Here is a 23770-nt window from a genome sequence, read left to right as displayed (position 1 = left end):
GGGTATTTGAAGATTGGGGAGGATTTATTTATTTTTTTTGTCTAGGCAGAAGAAATTACATCAGCAAGAGCTATGTAATTAACAACAATTTTGACAAATAGTTTTCATGCATATATCCTCTGTTCCGGGCTATATGGAGTCAACTCTAACCAAAACACATTTTGTTTTCTACCCCATTATTCATTTTTCTCATTGAGCCCCTATCTGTGGGCATAAGACTTAAACTGTTACATTCTCTCTCTCTCGTTTCATGTTCCCTATTGTGGTCTTCGGTTAAACAGCAGAGCCATAACTGTGCCAGAGAGTTTCCTTTACTCTGAGTCTGTGGGTGGTCTGATACTGCAGGCTTTTTAGTATATGGGAAAATGCTATATGGAAGAAACGAATGTTTTACACAACTTCAGTTCAGTCGCTCAGTTGCGTCCCACTCTTTGCGACCTCATGAATCGCAGCACGCCAGGCCTCCCTGTTCATCACCAACTCCCGGAGTTCGCCCAAACCCATGTGCACAACTTAGACCTCTCTTATTCTGAATTGAGCTTATTTATCAGCAAGTAAGAGCCACAGAGGAAGTCCTGATAGAGTATGATAGAACATGAAATTTCTGTCATCTTAGACTGATAGGAAAAAAATATCTTTTTGGCCACAAATGCCAAAAGAAAATAGTCTATCTACTTTTAATGTATTCAACTGCTTCGAAAATCTATGGTAAGCATATAGCATCTGTATACATGGCAGGGTGGCTCAAACAGTGATCTTGGTCCAAATTAAGTACCAACTGTGCATTTATGTGATAGTAAGAAGTACAAGTTGTATAGTTTCAGGTATGTTCCAAATGCTGTAGCTCATGCTTAAAAGCCAGCGGTCTTTAACTCTTTGTGATGCACGAAACCGTGTCCCTTGAAATTGTGTAGGTTACTTAATAAAATAATAAGACTCACAGGTGTTTTCCAGTCAAGATTTATTTTACTTTTCCTGAGTTAATCATAGCCGTTTTCTATTGAGAGGATGTTTGAAAAATGGTAATTTTACATGCAGAAAATATTTCTGACCTAATATGACTGTTTTGTTGGACTGGCCTTACTGCTACATTTTTGCATCAAATCTCCTCAAAGATCACTCCTTTTTTAGCAATGGGGCCAGATGCCTCTTGTATTCCTTTAAACCCCTAACTTAAGCCTCTCTCTGAATAATGTGTTCCATATGTTTATTACAATTTGCATGAAATAGCTGGGCCTGAGTTCTTTTATTTATTGCAAGTTTCCTGATTTTTAGAACATAACTTTTGGATGCTGAACCTTTGTTGAACCATGCTCTCATGGGCTTGGTTTCCAGACTGTAATTCAGCTTTCTTGCTTTCTCTCTTTTACTCGCTCTCTTTTTAAATAGAAAGAAAGCATTGAGGCATTTCAAAAGAGTGGGCATGACTTTTGTAAAGAGCTTTGGCATTTACTTTTAAGAAAATTGTTGGTTTGGCATAGTAATTCTTTTTAGTTCTTATTTTTTTTTTTTTAAAAAAAAGCTTTTTATTTTGTATTGGGGTATACCCAAGTAACAATGTTGTGATAGTTTCAGGTGGACAGCAAAGGGACTCAGCCATCCAAATACATGTATCCATTCTCCCCCAAACGCCCCTCCTATCCAGGCTTGGCATAGTAATTTTAAGCAGCCAGATGTGGGCGTGCTAAGTTAAAGAATGCCATTTTTCCTTCACAGTCAGGACTAGCGTGACTTCGTGAAATGTTCTTTTAAGCAGTATGCATTTATGCCCAGCCACTCGGGGATCTCTTGCCTCAGATGTTCCACACGAAGCCAAGCCCATGCTCACATGGCGTACTTGGTCGTCGACAGTGGAAGTTTTAAACTCCTGCATGCCTGCAGTTGAAGCACCTCCTTGGATACAAGGCATATTCGCTCCCCCCCAGGGCTTCTGCCTTCCCCATCCTGGCTGTGAAGGGGACCCTCCTTCTCCCTGACTGTTTTGCAGTGCCTGCCATTCATTCAGCAGGATTTTGACTCCAAGGTCGCTGCCTGCTGATGCTACAGCCTCTGAATGGTAGCTTAAGTTTCGGGCTCTGGGAGGCTTTCTCCTTCTCCAGAAAATGACATCCAGAATGTTTCCTGTTCCCTTTCTATTTTGTTTTAAAACGCTGCCAAAATGAATTTTCTTTTAAAAGCCCAAGTTATTTTGGAAACATTGTAAGTACCAAGGTGTTTCTGAATGTTTATGATTGAGGCACAAGCCAATTGGAACTCAAATGAATGTGTATAAAAATATTCCCTCTTGGCTAAGGACATAAGAGCCAAAGTTCAACTTGTGGTGAGCTGCCAAGTTGTATACCCCTTTCCAGACAAGGGTTGGTCATGAGATGTGTGATAGCATCTGACCTTGAAGTGGCTGCGACCTGGTTCGCTTTGTGGGTCTAAAGGTTACGGTCATCTTTCATGTGTATTTTTAGGGCATCTGTATGCTTTCAGCAGAAGAAAGTTTGCTTTCTCTAACACAGCTCTGTAGGCTCACCGCCATTTGTGTTTTTACTGGGAAAGCTGGAAACTATAAAACTGTAACAACAACGCAAAAAAATATATTAAAGGGAGAAAAACAAGCATTCAGTGCCAAAATCTATAAAGCGTTTCAGTGACTGGGGTGGGAGTATAAGGAGCCACTTTTTGATGTTCAGTATTTATACAGCTGCCAATTTAGTGGTAAGAATTCATAGCAGCTGTGATACTTCTGAAACAGGAAACCACCAACTCACTGTATTATTGATATTTAAATGCCTTGTATGTTTTAATCACTCTCTGTACAGGAATGTAGAATCCTGAAGAATTTCTCCTCCTTGAGGGCCATCGTTTCGGCGCTGCAGTCCAATTCCATCTATCGTTTAAAAAAGACTTGGGCTGCGGTCCCAAAGTAAGTTCCCAAGTGTCTACTCTACTTTCTTTGGCTGGGTTGGTGAGCTGCTGCATCAGTGATGTGGGTCCCTCTACCTTCAAAGTGCATATTATATAACAAGAGAAACATCGTTGAAAGCCTCTGTGTGTTCCAGGCAGGGTGCGTTTTACACATCATCATCAATGAGTTTTGAGGCAGGGCTGCTGCAGAAATCAACCTCACTCTCGAAGGGTGCCAAAGCCGAGACGGTCGGCTTTGGGGGTGATTTTAAGGATGTGCGTGTCATCTGGGCTTGGAAGGATCAGCTCGCCGAGAAGTGAAGTTACAGCAACTTGCCATTACTTCCAGTTATTTGTTCAGTCACATTCCTTCAAAGCCCTAAGCCGTTCCAAGCTGTGAGGGATAATGTTTGCACAGAGGACTTTAGTTCTTGCTGTTCAACATGAATCCATTTAGTTTCTGCTTCCGCCTATGACAAGCTATCTTAATGTTGTTAAAACCCCCCCAAGTATTCCTTCCTAGGAACCTGACTGAAAACGATTAACCTCCCACGTCCTGTATTGGATTTTTCTTCATATTTCTTGCTGTAACCTTTGGAACGGTGAACAATCCAATGTCCTTATCGTTTCATGGTTTCTCTTGTCCCTTGTCCAGAGCTTCACTGCACTCTACCTTTATTGAAGGTGGAAAGGGGAGTAAGGAGGCAGTTCTGGTCCCCCGGGAGTACAGATTGAGAGGCTGGGGAATGTGTCATGACTACAGACCAGGCCAGTTACTTTCTGCCTCCATTTGTACTAATCGCAAAATCATTCCATAACAGGCAAAAATGCCTAAACTGTTTGTAAACTGCAAAAATGCCTGTACTGTACGCAGCACAGTCTATACTGTATGCAGCAGAGTCAGTTCAAGTCGGGAGAGAGGTCAGCTGGCTCCCAGGCAGACCTGCCTCTTGGCTTTAGTAAGTTCTGTGCTTAGAGCAGAAGGTCTCAGTACTCAGTTTCATCAGCTCACTCAGAGTTGATTAAGCCTTAAGTGTTAGTCGATCAGTCATGTCTGACTCCATGTGACCCCATGGACTGTAGCCCACCAGGCTCTTCTGTCCTTGGGATTTCCCAGGCAAGAATACTGGAGTGGGAAGCCATTCTCTTCTCTAGGGGTCTTCCTGACCCAGGGATTGAACCCAGGTCTCCTGCATTGAAGGCAGATTCTTTACTATCTGAGCCACCAGGGAAGCCCTAAGCCTTAAGGGACTGACCCTACCCAAACTCTCTAGAGACCCAGATTGGTAAACCAGAGTTTCATAGATTTATGCTGAAAAAGGATTGCCAGAGTATTTAAGCTACTGATAAGCTCACATTCTCCATCACAGGAAAGGCGGCTTAGGGGAAGTCATATTATTTGTTACTTAACTCTTAGAAGCGGGTGATCTTAAAGCCTGGTGTTACAGAGCTACAGACACCCTGCCACTTGGTCTCCAGTGCTCACATGCTCTGTTATCTATCAGGAGAAAAAGTGGAGATGGGACTTTTCAAAGTCCAGTGCAATTTTCTTGATTACCACTCTTCCCTTGGGTTCTTCTCCCCTTCATTAGTTTGAATGATCAAGGAGACACTGTGTGTGATAGATGAGTTGATTGGTATCCTCTGCACAAGAGTCTTATGAAAGATATGGACCATACGAAATCAACAGATGGTAGGCCCAGGTGAAATATGGGAAAATCATACGCATACAGTGGTTGATAAGTAGAATACTGTGAAAATCACTTAGCCAGCCAAAGGTTTCTTCCACAGGACATTTGAGGCTAAAACACAAGATAAAAAATGATTGGACTTGTTTCTTAATCTCTTTGGTTATTATCAGAGAAGGTCTATCCTTCCAGCTGGTTTCTGTTTTTAAGAAATACCGCAGAACAAACCTCAAAGCCCCATTCTGTACAATACGGGCATCTGGTTTGTTTCTTCATTGGTTGGTGGGTTCATGTTTTAGCAGGAATGCTGCAGAAGTATCACAGTTCCTGAGAGAAGTCACTTTCGTATCAGCTTTATATAGTTTCTATCACGAAATTAAAGGAACAGGGCTAAGATATTTTATTCTTATCAACCACTGTATGCATCTGATTTTCCCATATTTCACCTGGGCCTACCATCTGTTGATTTCATATGGTCCATATCTTTCATAAGATATTTTATTCGGTTATAACTTTTCCAGTAGCCCTTTATGTTAATAGCTTTCAGTGGATAGAGAAGATATCTATTTACTTCTCTTTATTTCAGCCCACATGTAATTAAGTTCTTAATGATTTTTCCCAAAATATGAATAGCTTTAATGGTTTTCTTTATTCTAAGAGTAATATTACACTCGTTGTTTAACACATAAATTCTTTTTTTTTTTTTAATTGGAGGATAATTGCTTTACAGCGTTGTGTTGGTTTCTGCTGTAGAGCAACATGAACCGAGCATATATATATATATATATATCTCCCCTCCTCCTTGAGCCTCCCTGTCCCTTCCTACCCCTCTAGGTCATCATGGAGCCCCAGGCTGGGCTCCCTGGGTTATGCAGCAGCTTTCCGCCAGGTGCGTTTTCTGCATGGTAGTGGATATGTGTCAGGGCTGCTTTCTCGGTTTGTTCGACCCTCTCCTTACCCAGCTGTGTCCGCTAGTCTGTTCACATAAACTCTTAATAGTGGCTTTCTCATGATAATGAAAGTGTTGAGTGTACAATGACACTGCCCCTGTTCATTCTTTAGAATTGCCTTGAGAATCATCCACTCAGGAACCCTGGAGGGGTGGAGAGAAAAGCTTGAGGCCTGTGGAGACATGCTGTATTAGGGAGGGGCTGGGAAGGAGTAGGCACTTTACATGTGTGATCGTGCAAGGGGACTGTCAGCGTTTCCATTGTGCAGATAAGAAAACCGAAGCTCAGGAAAGTTGAGCAGCTTGCCTAAGATCACTTAGGGCGTGAGTGACAGAGTTGGGATCAGAACCCAGCCCGTGTGACTCCAGAGCGCCTCCTGATTGCACCATCCACTCCGACTCTGATAGTAAGAGCACTGGCCTGTGAGTCAGGAAATCGGGATTCTATACTGCAACTCTCAGCAGTTAGCACCAGAAGCTTGGGCAAATCCCTGACCCTGACATCTTCATCTCTCAAATGAGGAGACTGGCCAAGATAAGTTCTCAGGTCCTGTGGGGCTGTGGGTGTGTTGCTAAGAGGACTTCTTTTAAACTTTCTGAAGAGAACTTGTCCCAATTATACAATTTAATACCCACTGTGTAGCCAGAGGTCCTCAGGAAAGATGATCCAAAGGTGTTGAGCTTTTGCTAATCTTCATTTGTTAATATTTTCTCCATCCCTTTTCTAGGGACCGAATGCTGATGTTTGAAGAGCTTTCAGATATCTTCTCAGACCATAATAACCACCTGACCAGCCGGGAGCTCCTGATGAAGGTGAGGGTGCAGGGTTGCGTGGTGCCCTGGACTTTGCTCAAGGGAAGAAGAGAAGTTTGAGGGCTCTTTGGCTGCCTGCGGTCCCTTGAGAGAGCCTAAAGAGACTGGAACGCAGGACTTTGGGTTTTTATGCCAAATCAAAGAAGCCTGGGGCTGAGGAACTTAAAACCTGCTCCTTGGCTTCACTGGGATGCAACCAGATTGTGAAACTTGGCGTTACTGCCATGTAGCCCCTGAACAAGCCGCCCTGCAAACACCGAGTACTGGCAGTCAGGTGGGGGAGAGGGCCTGGAATATCCTTCTCAGCAAAACATCTTCTAAAAGGGCAGGGGCCAAGCCTGCAATTCCACATCCTTTATTTGCACTGAGTTGCGCAACCTGTCCGTCAGCAGTATTTCTTGAACAGCAGATGAGTGCTGGCTGCTGAACAGCAGGCTAGGTAAAGCTGTAGCTCGGCTCATGCTCTTTCTCTAGATGTCTGATGAGTGCCTAATGTTTGTAAAGCATTTGACTGGCCTCTGGGAGTCTGAAGAAGACTAACGCAGACTGTTTTCAGGAGCTCAGCTTCCCGTGGGTAGATGTAAACACGGAACAAGAAAGAGTAGTCAAAGAAAGCACAAACGGTGGGTTGTGAGCAGTCATCAGAGGCGAGCAGATAGTGTTTTCACAGCCTTTCTCTAGATGCCAGCCTCCTCGTTTTGCAGCTAGTCAAGACTCAGAGAGGTAAGGATACCCCTGAAGTCCCACACCTGGAGGTAGTGGAGCTAGAATGTGAATCCAGCCTGGTGAGACCCTAAAGACACTGCTTTCATCACTTAGGCATAAAACTGTTTCTTTTGATCACTTGGGAGTAGGAGGCAGGATAAGTCAGGTGAAACTTCAGCGAGAAGGGAAGTGCTCATTCATTTAATATTGATTGGGCATTCACCATGTGCCCAAAGCAATCTTTGATCTTAAGGAGACTACAGTCTCATGGGGGAGCGTGGTAAAGTGGGCAGTTATTAAAAAAACAAAGCAATACGTTACCCTTTTGCCCTGAATTGGGCAGTTAGAGGATTTTTATCCTTAGTCTCCTTTTCTGTGAATTGAAGGCAATAATAGTACTATTTAGTCTACTACCGATCTCATAGAATTGTTTTGAAGATTGACTGAAATCACATATTTGAACGCACTGTGCAGCTGTCAGTCATTTTTAGCATTTGGCAAACTATGTACATGTGAAACCAAAGTAGGCATGACAAATGAAAAATATAAGCTATAGGTGTAAGCTTAGCATAGACACTTGGCGTAGAATGAGAGTCTAGTGGGGGTAGGTTTCCTTAGAAAAGGCCTCAGTGATAATTGTCAGGTTAGTCGTTCCTGTAGAGGCATTTGTTATGATCTTCCTGTCTGTTCTTCTCCTAAGTCCTGCTCTTCCCCCATGTCTCCATGATGACTACATTTCTGCTCAAATCCTTCCTTGATTCACTCAGGTCTGATTAGGCCCCTTCCCGTGTGCTCCGGAAGCCCGTCATTCCTCTTGTCCTAGCTCTCATCATGTGCCTTGTTAGACTTGTCTGTGAATGTCACCTGTCTCCCCGCTGGCCTGTAAGCCTCTTGCAGGCAGGGGCTTTTCCACTGTTATCTCTCTAATGCCTAACACACTGGGCATGTCACAAGTGTTCAGAAATGACGTTGGACTGCACGCCTTGATGGGCCTTCTCAATCAGATGACTTTAACCACTTGCCTACTGTTAGCCCTGCTTGGCATAGACAATGTGCAGGGCAAGGTGGCTGTTGTCTCTGGATTTGGCCCACCTGAGGAGCCACACACTAAACCATGCCTGGTTTGCTGAGGTCATGCTCCTCCCTGCTTCACATCCCCCTGGATTTGCAGACTTTAAACGGAAGTGCATCTGGCTGGAAGGAGATGGCTTAGTCGTCTCTCTGTCAGTAATACAAAGCTAGACTTAGTGGAGCCACACAGTCGAATCCCAATAGCTCTGAGTCATCTTTCCAAAGTAGATAAATTGAATACTGTGCAGCTCATTGCCTGGTGGCCCTCTTCTGGCTGAAACCGTAGAAGCAGAGCTACATCTAGACATTAAAGGTCCCATAAACATTTCTGAAATGTAGAAGTTTACCTCGGTGCTCTAAGTTAAATTTCTTGTACATGGCTGGAATCCCAAAGAAATGAAAAACTTGGCTATGAATTCATGTGGTCTGTGCATTATCATTAATGATAGTGGAATGTTTGGGGCAGGTCATATGTCTATGTGGGTCCCTTTCCAGTCATCTTTGTTTAGTATTCTTCATATGAAGCCTATCATTCTGGATGTTAATTCTCAGCACAGTTGTAATAAAAAGAAATCAAAGTACTTAGGTTTTCAGCAGAGCCATGCCTGGTCTCTGTGTTTAATATGCTGGACTTAAACTGATTTGTGGTAGGGTAATCTTAGTCTTGAATGACATTTCTTCTGCTTCTGGGCAGATATAAGGAGCTACTTCTATAATACTATGGCTAAGACAACATCATAATTAGCAAAAATCTATGGTTTTCCTTTTAATTGTTGGAGACAAATGTTTTTATTTTACTCAGAGATTGTTTTAAACCTGTTACTCTTACGATTTCTGAATCTTGGATCATTCCAAGCAGCTTATCTATGGAGTCCACACGTTTTAGTATGACAGGAAGGCAGAACACTACCAAATCTTCTTCGTTCCTGGGACTCATAGTAAGAACTCTCCTGGGTTGAATTGCTTGAAACAAATGCTAGGCCCAGGCATTTGGCTCTGGTGGAGATGTCTGTTTAATGACTGAGGTCAGATTGGGGTAGAAGACTATAGGGCTGGGAAGGCCTATTTCACATAATTACTGTTAACTGCTGAACTGTCATTTAACTGGCAGTGGAAGTGACAAATAGATTTAAGGGACTAGATCTGATAGACAGAGTGCCTGATGAACTATGGATGGAGGTTCATGACATGGTACAAGAGACAGGGATCAAGACCATCCCCAAGAAAAAGAAATGCAAAAAAGCAAAGTGGCTGTCTGAGGAGGCCCTACAAATAGCTGTGAAAAGAAGAGAAGTGAAAAGCAAAGGAGGAAAGGAAAGATGTACCCATTTGAATGCAGAGTTCCAAAGAATAGCAAGGAGAGATCAGAGATCAGAAAGCCTGTTCCTCAGCGATCAATGCAAAGAAATAGAGGGAAGCAACAGAATAGGAAAGATTAGAGATCTCTTCAAGAAAATTAGAGATACCAAGGGAACATTTCATGCAAAGATGGGCTCAATGAAGGACAGAAATGGTATGGACCTAACAGAAGCAGAAGATATTAAGACGAGGTGGCAAGAATACACAGAAGAACTATACAAAAAGATCTTCATGACCCAGATAATCAATCATGATGTGTGATCACTCACCTGGAGCCAGACATCCTGGAATGTAAAGTCAAGTGGGCCTTAGGAAGCATCACTATGAACAAAGCTAGTGGAGATGATGGAATTCCAGTTGGGCTATTTCAAATCCTAAAAGATGATGCTGTGAAAGTGGTGCACTTAATATGCCAGTAAATTTGGAAAACTCAGCAGTGGCTACAGGACTGGAAAAGTTCAGTTTTCATTCCAGTCCCTAAGAAAGGCAATGCCGAAGAATGCTCAGACTACCACACAATTGTACTCATCTCAGACCCTAGTAAAGTAATGCTCAAAATTCTCCAAGCAAGGCTTCAGCAGTATGTGAACCATGAACTTCCAGATGTTCAAACTGGTTTTAGAAAAGGCAAAGGAACCAGAGATCAAGTTGCCAACATCCGCTGGATCATCGAAAAAGCAAGAGAGTTCCAGAAAAACATCTATTTCTGCTTTATTGACTATACCAAAGCCTTTGACTGTGTGGATCACAATAAACTGTGGAAAATTCTGAAAGAGATGGGAATACCAGACCCCCTGATCTGCCTCTTGAGAAGCCTGTGTGCAGGTCAGGAAGCAACAGTTAGAACTGGACATGGAACAACAAACTGATTCAAATCGGGAAAGGAATACATTAAGGCTGTATATTGTGAGCCTGCTTATTTAACTTACATGCAGAGTACATCATGAGAAACACTGGGCTGGATGAAGCACAAGCCGGAATCCAGATTGCTGGGGGAAATATCAATAACCCCAGATATGCAGATGACACCACCCTTACGGCAGAAAGTGAAGAAGAACTAAAGAGCCTCTTGATGAAAGTGAAAGAGGAGAGTGAAAAAGTTGGCTTGAAGCTCAACATTCAGAAAACTAAGATCAGGGCATCTGGTCCAATCACTTCATAGCAAATAGATGGGGAACAGTGGAAACAGTGTCAGACTTTATTTTTGGGGGCTCCAAAATCACTTCAGATGGTGATTGCAGCCATGAAATTAAAAGAAGCTTACTCCTTGGAAGGAAAGTTATGACTAACCTAGACAACATATTAAAAAGCAGAGACGTTACTTTGCCAAGGTCCATCTAGTCAAGGCTATGGTTTTTCCAGTGGTCATGTATGGATGTGAGAGTTGGACTATACAGAAAGCTGAGCCGAAGAATTGATGCTTTTGAACTGTGGTGTTGGAGAAGACTCTTGAGAGTCCCTTAGACTGCAAGGAGATCCAACCAGTCCATCCTGAAGGAGATCAGTCCTGACTATTCATTGGAAGGACTGATGCTAAAGCTGAAACTCCAATCCTTTGACCACCTGATGTGAAGAGGTGACTCATTGGAAAAGACCCTGATGCTGGGAAAGATTGAGGGCATGAGGAGAAGGGGATGACAGAGGATAAGATGTTTGGATGGCATCACTGACTCAATGGACATGAATTTGGGTAAACTCCTGGAGTTGGTGATGGACAGGGAGGCCTGGTGTGCTGCAGTCCATGGGGCCACAAAGAGTCAGACACAACTGAGCGACTGAACTGAACTGATGGAGAAGGATCCACTGCCTATGTAGCACCCGGTAGAAGAGGCCCCTTGAGGCCCAGGAACAGGATGGATGAGGGCAGCTGTCTTCTGCCAAAGATGGTGATAGGCAGTGAGACTCAGGAGAGAAATTTGCAGTCGAGAGAGAAGGACAGAGAGGGGATGAAACAAGAGGAGAATGGAAGGTTGATGGAGGGCAAGATTTGGAATTCTTCCAAGCGTGGTCACAATGGAGATCATGGGACACGATGGTATATCCAGATACCTGAGTAGAGCAAAAAACAAGATGACTTTGTCGGAAAGAAGAGTCATCAACAGAGTGGAAGCAGGAGTACCAAAAGGAGGCAGAGGAGAGACCCACAGCGATGCAGTCAACAGTGCCCGTGAAGGGTCTTGAGAAGTTTCAAGGGATCGGTGTTGTGAGTCTTGCAGGACAAAGGGTTAGGATCGAAGCAGGAGAACACTGACATGGTGGGATGTGACACATAGTGGATTTCTGTTGACATCTTATGCGGAATAGCTGGCATTATTCATCAGTCTTTTTAGTTACCTAGCCAGGAGTGGAGCCTCACTCTCCTGAAGTCGTGAAATCAACAAATCTTCCAGCTTCTGGTTCCAGATCTTTCTCCTCCCCACAAGGAGGTTGTCCTCAGTGCTCTTTTAAGCTTCTTCCTAGTTATATTCTCAGCAGCCTCTTAGCTTTTCAGAAATCTTTCTCAAGAATTTTAATGCACCTGCAGTAATGCCCATACATTACACGTCTATCGGTGATTAAGAAACTGGAAGGGAACCAGGAGGGCCTACTCCCTGGAAAGAGATGGATATTTGCATTCGAGTCAGAAAGAATTGATTTCTCACTCCAAGCAGATTCTCAAGAATTTGAGAGGACTCACAGTCACCCAGCAGAGGAAGGGGCACATTTTAGGACACTTTGATTCATCCCCCAGCAAAAACTATAAACAGGAGATCATTAAATGTTACCTCTTCTTATTGTCATTTGTAATAGGGAGATTGACAGTCGGTAAGGAGTCACTATGGGTTCTGTCCCTAGGGATGTACCTGGACCTAGGTAAAGGCTGGTGGACGATGCAGGATACTGACACCTCACTGTTGGCAGAAAGGCCAGGTCACTGGAAAAGATCCCCTTGTAGTCGGGCAGTAGTGAAAGGTCACATGCTCTGGTTATGTGATAAACCCAGGGAAAACTGACTACGGGAAACCAGTGTGGAGTCAGGCGCTCCTGAATTGTGAAATCTGCCTTCCATTCATGCAGTTCCTGGAAAATGAGAACTTAGCAAGACCCCAAAACCCACAAAACCCAAAGCACTCTATGTTCCGTCAGCAAACTGGAGATTAGTCATTATGTAGAAGAGTTTGTTGTTACAGCAGACAGGAGGAGAGAAAGGGTCGCCATCTGTCCCCAGGCGCCAGGAGGAAGGAATTGATTTTGTAGGAGTTCCAAACCTAAGTGGCAACTTGGAAGGAAGGGTTGAGGGAGAGAAGGGGAAAAAACGTATAAGGGTCTGGCTTTCATAGATCAGCGCTGGACTTCCTCAGAAAACTTCCGGTACAAAAGTTTCATTTAGCCAAGAAATACCACAGAAATAGTCTCTTTTCTTTCACAGGATGCTGGCGCATGCCTTTCAGACCAACTTCAATAAATCACAAAAAGTACAGAGGAAGAGATGTTTGTGATTACTTGCAGTGAAATTCAGGACGTGTAAAAATTGTCTCCATTTCCGGGAATTCCCTGCCTTATGTTAATGATTGATTTTATAAAATCGATTGAGGGCTCTTGTTGCAAAATAGGGGGAAACAGTATAAGACATGGCCACCAGGCCCTCTCAAGAGCAGACCACTTGCCACAGGTCAGCCAGGTGTTTGCAGAAGGCAGTCCAGCACCTGCTGGAGGCCTCTTCATTTCATCCGGTGTCCAAATAGTTGCGTGGAGGCTCGGCCCCAGAAACTTGGTGCCCCTTCCCTTCTTTCCAGCATCTTCCTCCATCACTCTTCTCTCTTGTGTGCGTCTGTTTCTTAGGAAGGAACCTCAAAATTTGCAAACCTGGACAGCAGCGTGAAAGAGAACCAGAAGCGGACCCAGAGGCGGCTTCAGCTCCAGAAGGACATGGTATGGAAAGCCCTGGGTCTCCCCGAGGGCCAGCCAGGGAGCCGCCCTGTGTGGGTGGCGGGGCTCCCACTTGGCGCCAGAACCTTCCGCCTGCAGGGTGCCCCTGCTCTCTAAAACATTCTCGTGCTCTTTGCCGCATCTGTTCTCAGCAGCCCTGGGAGGTCCCAAGGCAAGCTCTTCTCACTCCCACTTGACCCAACAGGAAATAGTTTGGACCAAGATTTTTGGAACTTTTTTTTTTTTCCTGAAAGTGATGGCAAGTCTGTGGCAGGTAGGCTTCTGTCCCCTTTGCTGTCTTATTTTATCCACTCCTGTACTTAGGAGCTTGAGACCTGAGACCTCCTGCAGTGCCTGCTGTAATCAGCTTTTTTTTGGCCGTGCTACACAGTATGCGGGATCTTAGTTCCCTGACCAGGGATCGAACCCGTGGCCCCTGCATTGGAAGCACAGAGTCTTAACCACTGGACTCCCGGGGAAGTCTCAACTGTTTTCAAAGTCCCAACTTTGAACACACTGTAGCCCCAGGACCTGGTTGTTGGGGAAAGAGAGTGTCAGCTCCCAGGACTTGGTCCTTGTACTCAGAGATCTTTTCATCTTTTCCAAACCCTCTAGTCATTTTCTGGATCTCCTCACTGACGCCAAGTACTAACCAAATCTTTCTAGCTTTTCAGTATTCAAAGGAGCATCATACCTCCTTCCTTAAGACTGAAAGATAATTATTGACATCACTGGCTTTATTTTTAAAACTCTCCTAACTTTGAGCATAGAAGAGAGAGCAGATTGGAGACTGACAAACTCTAAATATTTTCATCCCTGCTTGAAGAAGATTTTTCTCCTTCTTTGGAAGGCTGGTCATAAATCAGAAATGTTGCTTTTGAGTGATGGGCCTCTTCTATAACATAAAGCCTGTGAAACATTCACCGCACTCCAAACTTTTGTGGGTTCAAAGACAAGTTAAAAATAGCTGTTAAGAAAGAGAGAGATTATTTTGGTTCAGGATGAGACCTTGTACACGTAATAGGGAAGGAGAAACTGCAGCTGACAGTGAGTTCTTGAAGGACAAAACCTGCCTCGGTGTGAACCTAGCGAAGCAGCTCTGACCAAGGAAACAGCCAGCCGTGCACATCAGGCCGCCCAGTTTCACCCTGGCAGAGACTTTGTGTTCTTGCTAGAATTTCTGTAAGTGCCTTAATGGACTTTAGGACAAGGTGTGTCCATGGAAGCCTCTTTTTATTTTCTCTTCAAAATAGTGCCTTGGTGGCCTTATGGAGGATAGGAATGATTTCCAAGGATATTTGGTGAAATTCATATAGTACGTATATACCTGGAGAAGGGAATGGCTATCCACTCCAGTGTTCTTGCCTGGAGAATTCCATGGACAGAGGAGCCTGACGGGCTACAGTCCATGGGGTCGCAAAGAGTCGGAGACAACTGAGTGACCAACACTTTCACGCTTTCATATGCCTGCAGTGGAATTGCTTCTACCTTTATTTTTGAGGGAATGTTTTTTTTAGTTGGAGGATAATTGCTTTACAGTGCTGTGTTAGTTTCTGCTGTGCAGCACCATGAATCAGCTGTGTGTACGCATCCATCTCCTCCCTCTCGAGCCTCCCTCCCACCCCGCCCCCTCACCCCTTTAGGCTGCCCGGCTGGGCTCCCTGTGCTGCACAGCAGCTTCCCGGTAGCCATCTGTTTTGCACATGGTACTGTATATATGTCAGCGCTGCTCTCTCAATTTGTCCCACCCTCTCCTTCCCTGCTGTGTCCACAACTCCGTTCTCTACGTCTGAGTCTCTCTTCCTGCCCTGCAAATAGCTTCATCAGTACCATTTTTCTAGATTTCATATGTATGCGTTAATATACTTGTTTTTCTCCTTCTGACTGACTTCACTCGTATGACAGACTGTAGGTTCATCCACATCACCACAAATGTAAATAAACTTTTAATTTTAGAATTTAGAGAGAAGTTCCAGATAATACAGAGTTTCTCCGAACCCCTCACTGTTCCACTACTGCCCCAGGTAACATCTGTAGCCATGGCACCCCTAGCAATGCTAGGATATCGACATGGGCATCCTGCTGCTCCCTGAAAGCCAGACTTGACTTGGACTTCACCAGTTTCCCCCCCGGCATCATCTCTCTGTTCCAGGATCTAACCCAGGGCGCCCCACTGCGTTTAGTTGTCACCCTAGTCCCCTCTGCTCTCTGAAAGTCTCTGAGTCTTCCTCTTTAGGAAGACTGGTCTAGTGTCCTTAGAATGTCCTGCAGCCAGGGGTGTCTGTTATTTTCCCAGTGATTAGACTGAGGTTAAGGGTCTGGAGAGGAGTATCACAGATGTGAAGTGTCTTCTCATCCTATCAAGGAATAAATGGCATCCGTGTGCCATTGATGTCACTGGTGATTTTAGCCTTCATCACCTGGTTAAGGTAGAGTTTGGCAAGTTTTCTAGTTTAAAGGTACTGTTTCCCCCTTTCCCTCCTGTTTTCTTCAGAACCGAGTCACCAAGCCACTTTATAGTGATTACCCAGCCTCCTGCGGTCACACTCCCCCAGTGGGCTGCAGCCACTCCTCTGCCTGGTGAGGCCGTCCTTCCAGGGCTGTTCTGAACCACCAGGGGTGTCTACACACTTGAAAAAGAACAGAGGTCCCTCTGACCTTGTGTGGGTGATATGCAAACCTCAGTCCGCCTGAACCACCTCCTGCCTTCGAGGCTTGGTTTTCATGACTTTGAGAGTTACCTTGGTGATGGAATTCCCAACCTATTAGTAAAGGAATTTAAAAATTTTCACTCATAGAGGTTAGCACTAGTTACCTTAAGAGAGGCCTTGAATGGTGCTTAATTACTCTCCAAATGCTGTCGAGGCTCACCTGGCGGTTCAGAGATTGCTGCCTCCATCTGCAAATGGGCACCCTGCAGACTGCAGCAGACACAGGGCTGTGTGGACCAGACTGGTGTGGACCAGACTTTGAGTAACACAGAGATGGTTTTGTTGTGCTTGCTCTTCAGGGTGTGATGCAGGGGACTGTGCCCTACCTGGGCACCTTCCTGACTGACCTCACCATGCTAGACACTGCCCTCCAGGACCACATCGAGGTGAGTTCTGGGCTGGTGGTGCATCTGTAGCCTTCTCATTGGTTGCCCAAGAGAGAAATACAGTTTTGTTCACATCAAGTGGGGCTTCCCAGCTGGTGCAGGGGGGTAAAGAATCCGCCTGCAATGCAGGAGACGTAGATTTAATCCCTGGGTCAGGAAGATGCCCTGGAGAAGGGAATGGCAACCCAATCCAGTATTCTTGCTGGGAAAACCCCATGGACAGAGGAGCCTGGCAAGCTATGGTCCATGGGGGTAGCAGAGTCAGACATGACTGAGCGACTGAGTTCACACACACACACACTCTGAGGACTCTTCATGAACATGGCACTGTGCTAGATGCTATGAATTATACAGAGATGAGTGACTCCAGCAGTGCCCCACAATCTCGTGGAAGGTGTATTTCAAAGCAGGCAGCGATGGATGGAAATAGTAAGAACTCAAACAGAAATGAAGTGGGAGAAGAGGGACAGCCTCGATTGATTCCGTAGGCACAGAGGTCATGGCATGGCGTTATGAAGGAGTGGGCTGGAGCGTTGTCAGTGCTTCATCAAAAGGGAAGTCACCTCTATGTAACATCATTATCAAAGTTAAGTTTCAATTCTCCAGCCCTGACAGCTTCTAGTCTCAGTGGACTGAATTTAACATTTTAATCATGGATCACTCTAATGATTTTAAAAGTTAAAAGTCAAATCCTGCCCAGTGTTGGGTAGGACTTTGGCAGGTGGAGCTGAGGGAATAATATGCCCTCTCATTCTACCTGCTGGGATAGGAAGTCAGCCAAATTCATGGGTTTTCATGTATCCCTTTTTGTTTTATATTAATACCTTCCCTCTCTCTCTTTTTCTCAAAATGGGAAATGAAGTGAAGCTTAGCAAAACCAGCTGCTTGTTAGTACAGTAATAGAATATTACATGGAGAAGAGATTTGATATTTGAAATGAAACTTAAGGATTTCTCGTGCATTTCTTTATCTCACATTCCTGGTTATCACGTGCAGTCAGCTGGCGTTTTACTCTATCATAGTTAGGAGTAGCAGTTATCTTGCAAATTCCCACCTCCAAGGTCGTTATAAATGTTGTGGACATGCTCACTCAGAGAGCAGTGCTCACGTCCTCTGCCTCAGGAAACACTATCAGGGTTGGGGGATTTGGGGGGAGTGACCAATGCTTTAAAAGTTAAATTCAGCCTATGAGAATAGGAGCTGGGGGGCTGGAGAATTGAAACTTAACTTTGGTGATGAGGTTATGTAGACGTGACTTCCCTTTTGATAAAACGTTGACACTTTGGTTTCCCCTATGAGTCAATGACCATCTGTTTTTGTTGCTTTTGGTCAAGAAAAAAAAAAGTGTAATGGAATATTTAAGCTTTTGTCTTTACTGGCTCTGCAAGTATATTTGGATTCTGTGTTGTAAGTCCTTTGTCATGACTGTTTTCGTTCATTTCAGGCATTGTGAGAGAAGGCTGTCTGCCTATGTCTTGTCCTATGATAAAGAAATGTTTTTCTTTAAGCAAATGATGCTTCTCTTCTTCCAAAGTAGCCATAATTACTGTCATGAATAATTGTGACTTTATTGTCCCTTTGATCTATTTTAACAAAAACCTAGAACAAAGAGGGCTATGTTTCAAAGTAGCTTGGTTTGTCATTCTTTTCAAAAAATTTCTTTCAGGGTGGACTGATAAACTTTGAGAAGAGGAGAAGGGTAAGTAGGAGTCTTGGCTGTGGTTTTCCATTTTACTTCATCTGGGCATGAAAAAAAAATAGAGAAGTGGAGACTCAAGTTTTTTGTTGAGGCAGAAAAAAAATAACACATATTGAAAATGTATCATATATCATTGTACTTGGCATGTTCTTGTGCGTTATGGCCCAAGAGCCCTTGTGAGGTAGGTTTTATCATTCTCAGTTCAAGGGTAAAGAAACCAGGACTCCGATGAAGTAACTTGACCAGAGTCACTTGGTGGCACAGCCTGGGTTCCAGTCCCGTCCTGTTTCTCCTGAGCCCCCATTTCTTCCTTTACCCCCTCATCATCATCATCTTTACCATCAGTCTCAGCAATAACAGGTTTATCCCATTAAAAAGAAAGTGTTTCATAAGAGTATATGATATAGAAGGGTTACTAAGGATGGTTAACTCTGGTAGGCCTATTAGAGAGAGGAAAGGAAATGGTCTTTATTGTTACATGTGGATAATTATTCTTTTCCTTTCCTATCAGCATAGGAAGGGGCGTTCAACATCAATTTGAATTTTTCTGTGGAAAGTAGAATAGTTCTGTACAAAGAGAGATAAAATAGAGCTTTGAAAATTTGCTATGGTTTTAGTGTTAAAATGGTATATTTAAACAATCTCAAGGAAAATGAGTGAGCAAAATAATAACATTACCCCGTGGAACACTCGTTGTTCTTTAGTTATTTGTTCATTCTTTCATCCCACAAGCGTTTCTTGCAGACCTAACACTGGATGGGAAAGTGGGGTAGGTTTAGGCATTGCATCAGAAAAAGCCCAGAGCTCCCGGCCTCATGAAGTTACAGTAAAGGAAGTAGGTAGGCAAATAGGCAGTTATCATGCAACCTAATAAGGGCTTATGAGCAGAAGTGGTGGGTATTAGAGGAGCATATAAGAGGGGCATTTATCCCCAACCTGTGGGGTCAGAGAAACTTCCAGGAGGAAATGAAATTGCAGTTAAAACCAAAGTTTCAGAATCTAAGCAGGCTGAACTCATAAGTAATAAGAGGCAAATACCGCCTGAGACAAACTTAAGCCTTCTGTCCCTGGTAGCATATGATGATGAATGCTCCTTGTGGATGCTGAGGCCAGGGTGGGAGGTTCCTGCATGGGAAGATGCCACCTATGGGATCTGCTAGTTGTTGAACTGCTTCTGTCTTGTAACCATTAAAACCAGTTCAGTTAGCTCCTTGTGGATGCTGAGGCCAGGGTGGGAGGTTCCTGCATGGGAAGATGCCACCTATGGGATCTGCCAGTTGTTGAACTGCTTCTGTCTTGTAACCATCAAAACCAGTTCAGCCTCCACAGTTAGCCATCTTTGTCCTTTCTCTTCAGTATAACCCTAGAGGGGAATCTCTTTCAAGACTAGCATGTTGAATTTTTGAAAAGTTTGAGTATAAAACCTAAAGCTAAAGCTTATACTTATTGCTGACTTTTAAAAAGTCTTTATTGAAACATCTAAAGAAGGATAACGGAGAAGGCAATGGCAAGCCACTCCAGTACTATTGCCTAGAAAATCCCATGGATGGAGGAGCCTGGTAGGCTGCAGTCTGTGGGGTCGCTAATGGTCGGATACGACTGAGCGACTTCACTTTCACTTTTCACTTTCACACATTGGAGAAGGAAATGGCAACCCACTCCAGTGTTCTTGCCTGGAGAATCCCAGGGACGGGGGATCCTGGTGGGCTTCCGTCTATGGGGTCACACAGAGTCGGACACGACTAAAGTGACTTAGCAGCAGCAGCAGCAAAGAAGGATAAATAATTTTGGACGTAACTGTACACTTGCTTCTCTTATGAGCTTTAAAAGACTGGGTTAAATGACTTACTAGAGTAGTAAAATCCCAAGGATTCAGGCAATCTAAACATTCAAGTTTATGAGGCTCTGGACTATTTAGATATTCAGCCTTACCAAAACTTACTTATCGAGGGCATAAGGGTTGAAGAAGATGGGAATGGAGAAAACTTGGGAGCTTCCTGACTCAGAGTAATTTTTTTCTTTTATATTTTAGAAAGTAGAATTTTGAAACACATTTTAGAAGGATTCAGCCTTAAAAAAATAAGTTTTCTGTCCCAAGAATGGAAATGGAAAAGAGAAATAGGAAGTCACTATGGCTTCAGGTCATACCTAGTATGGGTCGCCTTGGGAACTTGTTTTATTCATGTAAAAGGCTTTTTCAAAAAGAAAGGATACAAAGCATAGATAAAAGCCAGTGAGTCAGAATTCAAATGCGTGAGTTATTCAGCTGTTTTATTTCTAAGGCAGGCGGTTCTTTATAAGCTTCCTGATGATTTTGTCCGTTGTTCATCCTACTGCGGTATGTTTTCATGTAGAGACGATGTGTATTTCGTTGGCTTTTTAGTTCACTCTTTGGTACTATGAGGGATTCTCTGGTGGCTCAGATGGTAAAGAGTCTGCCTGTAATGCGGGAGACCTGGGTTTGATCCTTGGGTTGGTAAGATCCCCTGGAGAAGGAAATGGCAACCTACTCCAGTATTCTTACCTGGAAAATCCCATGGACGGAGAAGAACGGTGGGCTACAGTCCATAGGATCACAAAGAGTCTGACACGACTGAGCGACTTCATTTTTACTTTCTGCTTTAGGAATTTGAAGTCATTGCCCAGATCAAGCTCTTACAGTCTGCCTGCAACAGCTATTGCATGAGCCCAGATCCAAAGTTCATCCAGTGGTTCCAGAGGCAGCAGCTCCTAACAGAGGAGGAGAGGTAGGCAGACACATTGTCCTTCGGGGTGGAGCTGCAGTGTTGGTCAGAGAAATACCGCATCTGGTTACTCACTTGGCCACTTATTCAACAGCTCTTTAGCGAGCAGCAACAAGGTTTTCAAAGGATAATGGTGTCGCAGAAAAAACTGAACTGCCAGCATCAGAAAATGTGCTTTCAGATTCTTGTGCTGTACCATTCATTTATCTTTGTCACCTTGAACAAGTCACTTATTCTTCCTGATCTTCAGGATGCTTATCTGTAAGATGTCTGTCTGAGAGGATTAAATGTAATATTTGAGACAGCATCATTGCCACACTATTGATCACTATTGGTAACTGGTGCTAGCTTTGAGGGAGTGTTCAAGGAGGCAGGAGAAACAGACTCATGAGAGCTGAAATAATTACAGTGGGTAATCAAAGTGCTGCAGGACCCACTTGGCCAAGGATGGGGGAAATGGGGAAGAGCTCATAAAGGCATTAACATCTGGGCTAGGCTGTGGAGGGAAGAAAATATTTCACCAGGAGAACTGGAGAAGAACATTCCAGACGGAAGAATGTGAGCAAAGGTCGGGCGGCCTGACAAGCTTGACATTTGGAAGAATGGTTAGAACACTGGTATGTCTGATTCATGAGTGGACGGGTTTCAAAACAGAGGTTGATGAGCTTGGAGAGTACACTAACTGCAGTGCCTTGAATGTTGGCCCATCAGAGGTGTGTAGCTTTACCCTATAGTTCAGAGGATTAGAGTTCACAGGCCTTATCCAGCCTGCCAGCTGTTTTCACATACTTAAATGGTTGAAAAAGAAACAACAGAAGAGGACTCCTGTGTCATGGGATAGTTATTTGAAATTGAAATTTTAGTATCCATTGATAAAGTTACAAGGGCTTACCAGGTGGCTAAGTGGTAAAGAATCCTCCTGCCAATGCAGGAGACACAGGAGATGTGGGTTCGATCCCTGGGTTGTGAAGATCTCCTGGAGGAGGAAATGGCAACCCACTCTCATATTCTTGCCAGGGAAATCCTGTGGACAGAGGGGCCTGGCAGGCTACAATCCATGGGGTCACAAAAGAGTCGGACACGACTCAGTGACTGAGCACACACACACAATAAGTTGTGTTGGAACACAGCCCATTCATTTCCCTCTTATTTATGGTTGCTTTCATGCTTTCAAGGCAGAGTTGAATAGTTGCAACAGTTACCACATGGCCTGCAAAGCCTAAAATACTTAATATCTCGTCCTGTACAGAAAACATTTTCTGACCCCTGCTGTAGAACAGGGGATTTCCTTGAAAGTTTCTTATCAGGGAAGGTGAAGTTAACTGCAAAACAAGTATTTTGCCAATGAGGAAATTGAGATTTAGAGAAGGGCTATAATTTGCCAGTGATAGACTTTAGATTCAAAGTCAGCCCTTCCTGACTTTACAACCTAAGCTCTGAAGGTGGTTGCACAATGTTATGTAGATCCTGTGAGCTCCATAAGCCTGCTTGCTCATTTGAAACACAGATGTTTTCTGAGGTCCTTGGTAATGGAATGGATTGGTCCTGTTACATAAAACCTTTGATGTAAAAGAAAAAATAAAGCTCTTTGATTCAGAGTACTCATCAGTTAATGAAGGTTTTGTCTTTGCTATGTATTGAATAGAAAACAAAAAAGTTATTGCCTCTGTCTGTGTTTTCTGGTCTGATGATCAGTATATATGAACTTCCTCTCTGTGCATCATATTCACGTATGGAACATTCACACCATGGCCAGTGATTTGAATCAGAAAGTTCAGGGTCAGAATATCAGCTGTGGAACTGGCTTTTTAATGATTAAAGGAATCTCGTTAAACATATCCTCTTTTTTTTTTCCCTTACAATTTATAAAAGCCCTGTGTCTAAAGTTAGTATTTGAATAATGCCTATATCAGTGAATACTTCTGCCTCACCAACTACCTGGATACATATTTAGGTTTAGAAAAGTGCACAATATTAGCAACTTATCAAGCTAGTGTTCACCACTTCCCTTCTTCATCTGAACTTCCCAGGCGGCACTAGTGGTAAAGAACCCACCTGTCGATGCAGGAGACGTAAGAGGACGCAGATTTGACCCCTGGGTTGGGAAGATCCCCTGGAGGAGGGCACAGCAACCCACTCCAGTATTCTCCATGGACAGAGGACCCTGGCAGACTATGGTCCGTAGGGTTGCAAGAGTTGGCATGACTGAAGGCGATTTAGCATGCATGAATGCATGCACGCTTCTTCACCTACCCAGAACCAAGTACATCGCCTAACTAGAGCTACAGGCTTTCATAAGAGACATTTCAAGGCAGACATACATTCTTCTTGTGCTTATGGAAGTTGTATCTGCCTGGCATATAGATGTCTGAATCTGGAGTATTTTTAATTTGGGATGTTTTGGCAGTTAGAAATGATATTTATATATTTTTATTAATACTATAACTACCTATGTCTATTTATTGAAGATTATATCATTTACAAGTGTCTCTTTCATTTCCTATAGATAAACAGTAAGTTGAGTGCATACACACACATACACACATGTGTGGGCATACACAGTCACACAGACACACAAAGTAATGGGAAGTAGGATAACGGGAGAAGAAATGATTCTTTCGCTGGCCCAACCGTAGGCTGAGAACAATCAGGGAAGCAAAAGGAGTCAGCTTTTGATGTAGCCAGAACCAGCAAATCCATGTGTTTTGAGTCTTGCAGAACTGAACAGACTCAACCTGTACACCAGTGGGGGTGTGCGGGGAGGCATAGATGTCAATTTGTAAAATCTGGTTGTTAAGTCAGTACCCTCTGACCTTTGTCATAGAACAACATAGTCCATAT

At 43.8% G+C, this 23770-nt stretch overlaps 1 protein-coding gene across 1 annotated transcript in view; it reads left to right on the top strand.

Moving 5' to 3' along the window:
* Positions 1-23770, top strand: part of RGL1 (ral guanine nucleotide dissociation stimulator like 1) — a 136431-nt gene that overhangs the window by 92731 nt on the left and 19930 nt on the right. The window contains exons 8-13 of the mRNA XM_055419115.2: positions 2811-2914; positions 6261-6345; positions 13303-13392; positions 16400-16486; positions 18153-18185; positions 20811-20932. Of these exons, the coding sequence (XP_055275090.1) occupies positions 2811-2914; positions 6261-6345; positions 13303-13392; positions 16400-16486; positions 18153-18185; positions 20811-20932 (521 nt within the window). The remainder of the gene's footprint in view (positions 1-2810; positions 2915-6260; positions 6346-13302; positions 13393-16399; positions 16487-18152; positions 18186-20810; positions 20933-23770) is intronic.

Source organism: Moschus berezovskii, chromosome 17, assembly GCF_049115385.1.
Source record: "Moschus berezovskii isolate FMDL1 chromosome 17, NW_MosBer_1.0, whole genome shotgun sequence".
Taxonomy (NCBI): domain Eukaryota; kingdom Metazoa; phylum Chordata; class Mammalia; order Artiodactyla; family Moschidae; genus Moschus; species Moschus berezovskii.
This window is presented reverse-complemented; position numbering and strand designations above follow the sequence as displayed.